The 6,894-nt window shown below is 37.1% G+C and overlaps 1 protein-coding gene across 5 annotated transcripts in view; it reads left to right on the top strand.

Moving 5' to 3' along the window:
* PRKD1 (protein kinase D1) overlaps positions 1 to 6,894 on the top strand; it is a 340,452-nt gene that overhangs the window by 279,478 nt on the left and 54,080 nt on the right. For all 5 annotated transcript variants that reach the window (XM_028495666.2, XM_024134023.3, XM_055088374.1 and 2 more), the window contains 3 exons: positions 2,649 to 2,859; positions 3,002 to 3,079; positions 4,878 to 5,082. In XM_028495666.2, coding sequence (XP_028351467.1) covers positions 2,649 to 2,859; positions 3,002 to 3,079; positions 4,878 to 5,082 — 494 coding nt within the window. The remainder of the gene's footprint in view (positions 1 to 2,648; positions 2,860 to 3,001; positions 3,080 to 4,877; positions 5,083 to 6,894) is intronic.

Genomic DNA, 6,894 nt, shown 5'->3' with positions numbered 1-6,894 from the left:
CGGCATGTGGGATCTTCCTGGACCAGGGCACGAACCCGTGTCCCCTGCATAGGCAGGCGGACTCTCAACCACTGCGCCACCAGGGAAGCCCTCATGTAACGTTTTAAAATTCCTTATGTAATCTTGCCTTGAAGGTAATAAATGAAATGACTTCTCAAGAATAATTCTGGTTCTTGTGGTTTATGGCAGTGTTTATGTGAATGTTATGTTGGATGAAAAGAAAACATTCAGTTTTATCAGATTGCTCTTGCTCTTCTGAGTGAATTTGCCCCATGGTAAACTGAGTAGTCCTACGTCAAACTGGCTTTGTTAACACAGCCAAGAATTAGGTCTCTTAAATTAAGGAAAATAACTGAAAGGTTATTTGGTCAACTTTTCACATGATTTTCCAAATCTGAGAACATTTTAAGTCTGCTAAGAAAGTGTGACATCACGTCAGCTTTTATTCTGAGTGTTGAAACTTTCCAACTACGGAAAAATATCACTTTTCATTTTAGTGTATGCTTAAAACTGGCCCATTGGATATAGTTAAAGCAGGGACCTAACCCTACAAATTTAATTATTTTCCAGTAAAATTCAATTCCATTGAAGATATTTATTCAATATATTTATGATTCTGGTTTGGCAAACCTTTGGCTCATCTTTAAAAGTGCCTTAGATCTCTCTGCAAGAGTTGAGCCCTTCCAGAATAATTATGCTTTGTAGTTTTATTTTATGGAGTTGAAATTATAAATGTAACTGTAGACGTAATATCCCTAAGTAGAACCTCATCTCAAATTTCTTTTTATTGCAGCTGGTGAATCCGCAAATCAAAAATTTCCCATTTGGTAATAAATGGTATTACCTTTTGATGCAGATAGGCATTGAAAATGATGTAAATTGTCTGTAAATATGATTTGTTTCTCATCAGTAATTATTTCAAATTAGAAATTAACTGAGTAATGTGATAATACAAGGGCTCTATAAGCAGACAAGTGTAGGTTCATGTTTTGGCTCCACTGTTTACTAGCATTTGACCCAAAAGAGTATATTTAAACTTCATGAGCTTAGATGCCTCAACTATAGATAACAAGGCCTGTCTTGTAAGGTGCCTAACACAGTGATTATTAAGAGTTAATACTAAGTTAAGAGCTTAATAAATGAGATATTTAATTATAATAACTATTAAAAAGTAATTCAGTTCTTTTATTCCAATGATTATTTTTCCTGATGATTCCCAAGTACATTTCCATGATATCAAGAGATACCATGAAATTGTTCAAAAACATTGTAAACAGTTAAATTTATTTTATTTTATTTTTAAAAAAATGTTTATTGGAATATAGTTGCCTTACAACATTGTGTTAGTTTCTACTGTACAGCAAAGTGACTCAGCTATACGTATACATATATCCCCTGTTTTTTTGATTTCCTTCTCGTTTAGGTCATCACAGAGCATTGAGTAGAGTTCCCTGAGCTATACAGTAGGTTCTCATTAGTTATCTATTTTATGCATAGTATCAATAGTGTATATATGATACTATATACAATAGTGTATATATGTCAATCCCAATCTCCCTATTCATCCCATCTCCCCTTTCCCCCTTGGTATCCATATGTTTGTTCTCTGTGTCGGTGTCTCTGTTTCTGCTTTGTAAATAAGATCATCTATACCAACTTTTTCAGATTCCACATATATGCATTAATATACGATTTTTTTTTCTCTTTATGACTTACTTCATTTATTTTTTTTTAAATCTATGTACTGGGCTGATTAATTACAAAATGAGAGACCAGAGTGCACAGAGATATAATTGTAACCGAAACATTAATATTTGTGTGTCTTATATAATCCAGTAGTCACTATGTTTTTCAATTATATAAATGATAGTATAATTTTAACCCTTTACCTTTATGGTTGAGGAGTAATTTTAAATTATATTCATTTTTTTCTTGGAGGGAATCCAAAGAAGCTGTAGGCCCTGTTCAGATGAAGTACTAGATTAGACAGATTGGGGGAATTTACTTTTCATTTTTTATCTTCCTGAACTGCTTGCATTTCCTATATGTAAAACTTTAGAAAATGTCAATGAAGTAATATATGGAGTGGGATTAAGAAGGATTTTTTGGTTTGCTTTCAACTTTATATTTCTGTATTAAACTAATGAAATTGAAAAGCTGCAAATTATTTGAAAGTCCTAGAAATCAGGTTCAAATAGTCTGATCTCCAATTCTCTTCTTTTCATACTATAAAAATAAAGTAACTCAAAAAAGAAATTAAGGAGAAATAAATTACATTAATGAACAGAAACAGTTTAGTTTATTCCTCTCACATTCTTAAGGATCAAACCACTAAATACAATAGTAAAATAAAAGGCAATTTAAAAATACACAAATATATTATGCTGTGTCAGGGTCACTTGCATCTTACCATATCACTCTGAGAACATCACTACTATCTGAACAGCTGGATGTGCTTTATTGGGAAAATGATTTTTCTCTTTGTGTCAGTATTTCTGCACTAGTGCTTTGGCTCAATAATGAATATGTGAGACCTTTTGTTGGAAAATAAAATAAATAAAAATGAAAATAAAAATTAAAAAATATAAATATATAAACCAGATAGTCTCTTATATCTTATTGTCCCTTATTGTTTTTCAAACATATAGCAAAAGTCACCATCAGAGTCATTCATTGGTCGAGAGAAGAGGTCGAATTCCCAGTCATACATTGGACGACCCATCCAGCTCGACAAGATCTTGCTGTCCAAAGTTAAAGTGCCTCACACTTTCGTCATCCACTCCTACACCCGGCCCACTGTGTGCCAGTACTGCAAGAAGCTTCTCAAGGGACTCTTCAGGCAGGGCCTGCAGTGCAAAGGTAAGGCCGATCTTGCCATCAAGTATTTGTCAACCGCCGAAGTTTGAGCCTCACCTATTTGAAACGACTATTTTTCCCACACCTTCTCTTTCTGATGCATGCTTGGTTTTGATTTGTTTTCTTTTAAAATGATTGTGATTAGATTGCAGATTCAACTGTCATAAACGTTGTGCACCAAAAGTACCCAACAACTGCCTTGGCGAAGTGACCATTAACGGAGGTAGGTAAAAGGTCAGCTGTCACGTCTATGCTTCTTTCCCTCTTAAGGCATGTGTCAGTTAGGACTTAGCGGGATTTTTTTACTTTTAATTTTTTCCATTCAGATACTCGTGACCCAGACCAAAGTAAATTATGGCCTCTGTCCTACTTTACTGTAAAAAAGCACCCATCATTGTGTTGTGATAAAGACCAGAGATTTTCTTGATTTTTACATGGTGAACCAGCTAGTACTGAAAACTTGGATATCCAGGATTTCTTCCCCAGCTCTCTTATTTTTCTACACCTATTCTAGTTCGTTCAGAAGCGTAGAAATTGTTGGAATGCCTCCCAGTTATAGCTATCAGTCTCATCCTCCATCCTTTTCATTCCCAGCATTGAGACAGAAGTTAACTTTTCTTCCCTGTCTGTCAAGGAAGGGAAGAATCACAGAAATTGACCTACCAGGAAATAGTTACAACTTTCTTCCTCCACCCACTTACTATTCTCATTATGTATGTGCTTGTTAACCTTCATCTTTAATAATAATAAAAGGAACTTTAATTTAGACAATTGAAAACTACATATCCTTTTCTATATTGGGGAATATTCCTTTGGGAAAACTTTAATTGTATAAATTAAGATTGAAGGAATTCTAAGAAAAACGCTATGTCCTAAAGGAACAGCTCTCATTTTCTTCCCTGGTAGAATTCCTGATGGATTCTGACCAAAATATTTGACTTAGTGTCCCAGGCTGACTTTTTCCATAGATAGTAGACTGTGTTATATTTTCAGTCTGTTATCAGTTTGCTGATTCCTCTGGGAAGAAAACTGGTGATAAAAGACCGAGAAACAGGTTGAGTATTTCTGTTGCTAAAATCCTGAAGAACAAGTGATTATGTATGTTCTCCAACTTTCTTCTCTAGAAGAAGGAGAAGAGAAAGCTCTCTAGGAAAACATTCCCATAGCAGTTTCTGGCTTCAAGATGCATGAATTAGCTGCCAAAATCAAAAGCTTGGCAATCTTCCCACTTTCTGTGGCATATGGTATTGATTTTGTTCAGGCCCAGGAAATGTCAATGTGTACTTGATAACTAGAACCAAAGGGAAACAGTGTAGTTTATGTTATGTTGATTAATTTGAAATTGCATTTTTCCATACAGTCAGAAAAATCTGGAAAAATGTGCATTTTCCAAGCTTGGCAGGCTAGGGTCTCTGATCAATCTGTTTTCTAACTTTAAAGTAAGTACTTTGCCTTAGTAAGTAATTATAATTTACTACATTACCATCAGCTATATGACAGGATTCAGTATTACTTCAAATATCAAATATCTTAGGCTTATGTGACCATATATTAGAATCCATAATTTTAAAAGTTACTGGAGTATCAAGAATCAGGGACCTTGAGTGTTCCTGCATGTCAAAGTTTCCCACAACCTCCCATGTATTTCTTTTTCCCACCAGGGCTATCCTACTGAAATAAGATTCGTATATCCTCTTCACTGGTGCCTGGTATCACTTTGCTTCCTAGCACTTTGTTTCTGTCTCACCCTTGGCTTCCTTCCAAGGCTTCCCATGACTTTTCATGCTTTTAGGCTTAGGGACGCAAAAAACAAGCATCTTCTCGTAAAATTATATATTCATCCTCTCATACATTCAGGTGACTATGAACTAAAATTTAAAAGGAAAGTGAAAGAAAAGTTTCTTCACATAACTATATTTTTAGGGCTTCCAATTGATTTGCTTTAGGATTGCCTAACTTTCTCTTAAGTCCTGGCTCCAGGATTCCAGGCTTATCTTCATGGGCGCAAAACAATTTTTTAGATTTGCTTAGCCCTGGGGCGGAGTCTGATGTAGTCATGGAAGAAGGGAGCGATGACAATGACAGTGAAAGAAACAGTGGGCTCATGGATGACATGGAAGAGGCAATGGTCCAAGATGCTGAGATGGTCATGGCAGAGTGCCAGAACGACAGTGGGGAGATGCAGGATCCAGACCCAGACCACGAGGACTCCAACAGAACCATCAGGTGAGGGCTGCAACCCCAGCCTTGGTCAAACAGGGGAACCCCAAGTGGTATGTACTTCTTAAAGCTCTTTGATATTTTAATCTGTTATAGAAGAAACTTAAAGTGTGCATTCACAGGCATACCTCGTTTTATTGCTTTATTGCACTTCACAGATATTCCGTTTTTTTTACAAATTGAAGGTTTGTGGCAACCTAGGGTAGTGCACGTCTATCAGTGCCATTTTTTCCACAGCATTTGCTCGCTTTGTGTCTATGTGTCATATTTTGGTAATTCTTACAAGATTTCAAACTTTTTCCTTATTATTATATTAGTTAGGGTAATCTGTGTTTAGCAGTCTTTGAGGTTACTATTGTAATTGTTTTGGGACACCACAAACCATGCCAGTATAATACAGTACACTTAATGGATAAATGGTGTGTGTGTTCTGACTGCCCCACCAACCAGCCGTTCTCCAGTCTCTCTCCACTTCCTCGGGCCTCTGTATTCCCTGAGATACAACAATATTGAAATTAGGCCAGTTAATAACCCTGCAATGGCCTCTCAGTGTTCAAGTGAAAGGAAGAGTCACACATCTCTCACTTTAAATAAAAAGCTGGCAATAACTAAGATTAGCGAGGAAAGCATGTCGAAAGCCGAGATGGGCCAAAAACTAGGCCTCTTGAGCTAAACAGTCAGCCAAGTTGTCAATGCAAAGTAAAAGTTCTTCATAGAATTAAAAGTGCTACTTCAGCAAACACGTGAATAATAAGAAAGCAAAACAACATTATTGCTGAAGGAAAAAGTTTCAGTGGTCTTGGTAGAAGGTCAAACCAGCCACAACATTCCCTTAAGGCAAAGCCTGATCCAGACCAAGATCCTAACTCTTTTCAATTCTGTTAAAGCTGAGAAAGGTGAGAAAGCTGCAGGAGAAAAGTTTGAAGCTAGTAGAGATTGATTCACAAGGTGTTTAAGGAAATAAGCCATCTCCATAGCATAAAAGTACAAGGGGGGGAAGCATTAAGTGCCGATATAGAAGCTTCAGCAAGTTACCAAAAGATCTAGCTAAGATAATAAATGAGGATGGCTACAGTAGACATCACATTTGCAATGTAGATGAAACAGCCTTTTATTGGAAGACAGTGCCATCTCGGACTTTCACAGCTAGAGAGAAGATGATGCCTGGCTTCAAAGCTTCATAGGACAGGCTGAGTCTGCCGCTGGTAACTTTTAAGTTGAAACCAATGCTCATTTACCATTCTGAAAATCTTAGGGCCCTTAAGAATTATGCCACATCCACTCTACTTATGCTCTGTAGATGGAACAACAAAGTCTGGATGACAGCATATCTGTTTACAACATAGTTTACTGAATATTTTAAGTCCACTGTTGAGACTTATTGCTCAGAAAAAAAGATTCCTTTCAAAATGCTACTGCTCACTGACAATGCACTTGGTCACCCAAGAGCTCTGATGGAGATGGACAATGAGATTCATGTTGTTTTCATGCCTGCTAATACAACATCCGTTTTGCAGCCCATGGATTAAGGAGTAATTTCAACTTTCACATCTTATTATTTAAGAGATACATTTTGTAAGGTTATCCCTGCCATAGATTGATGGCTGTTCTGATGGATCTGGGCAAAGTCAACTGAAAACCTTCTGGAAAGGATTCACCATTCTAGATGCCATTAAGAACATTCATGGGGCTTCCCTGGTGGCGCAGTGGTTGAGAGTCCGCCTGCCGATGCAGGGGACACGGGTTCATGCCCAGTCCGGGAGAATCCCACATGCCGCGGAGCGCCTGGGCCCCGTGAGCCATGGCCGCTGAGCCTGC

This window comes from Physeter macrocephalus, chromosome 11 (genome assembly GCF_002837175.3).
Source record: "Physeter macrocephalus isolate SW-GA chromosome 11, ASM283717v5, whole genome shotgun sequence".
Classification (NCBI taxonomy): Eukaryota; Metazoa; Chordata; class Mammalia; order Artiodactyla; family Physeteridae; genus Physeter; species Physeter macrocephalus.
This window is presented reverse-complemented; position numbering and strand designations above follow the sequence as displayed.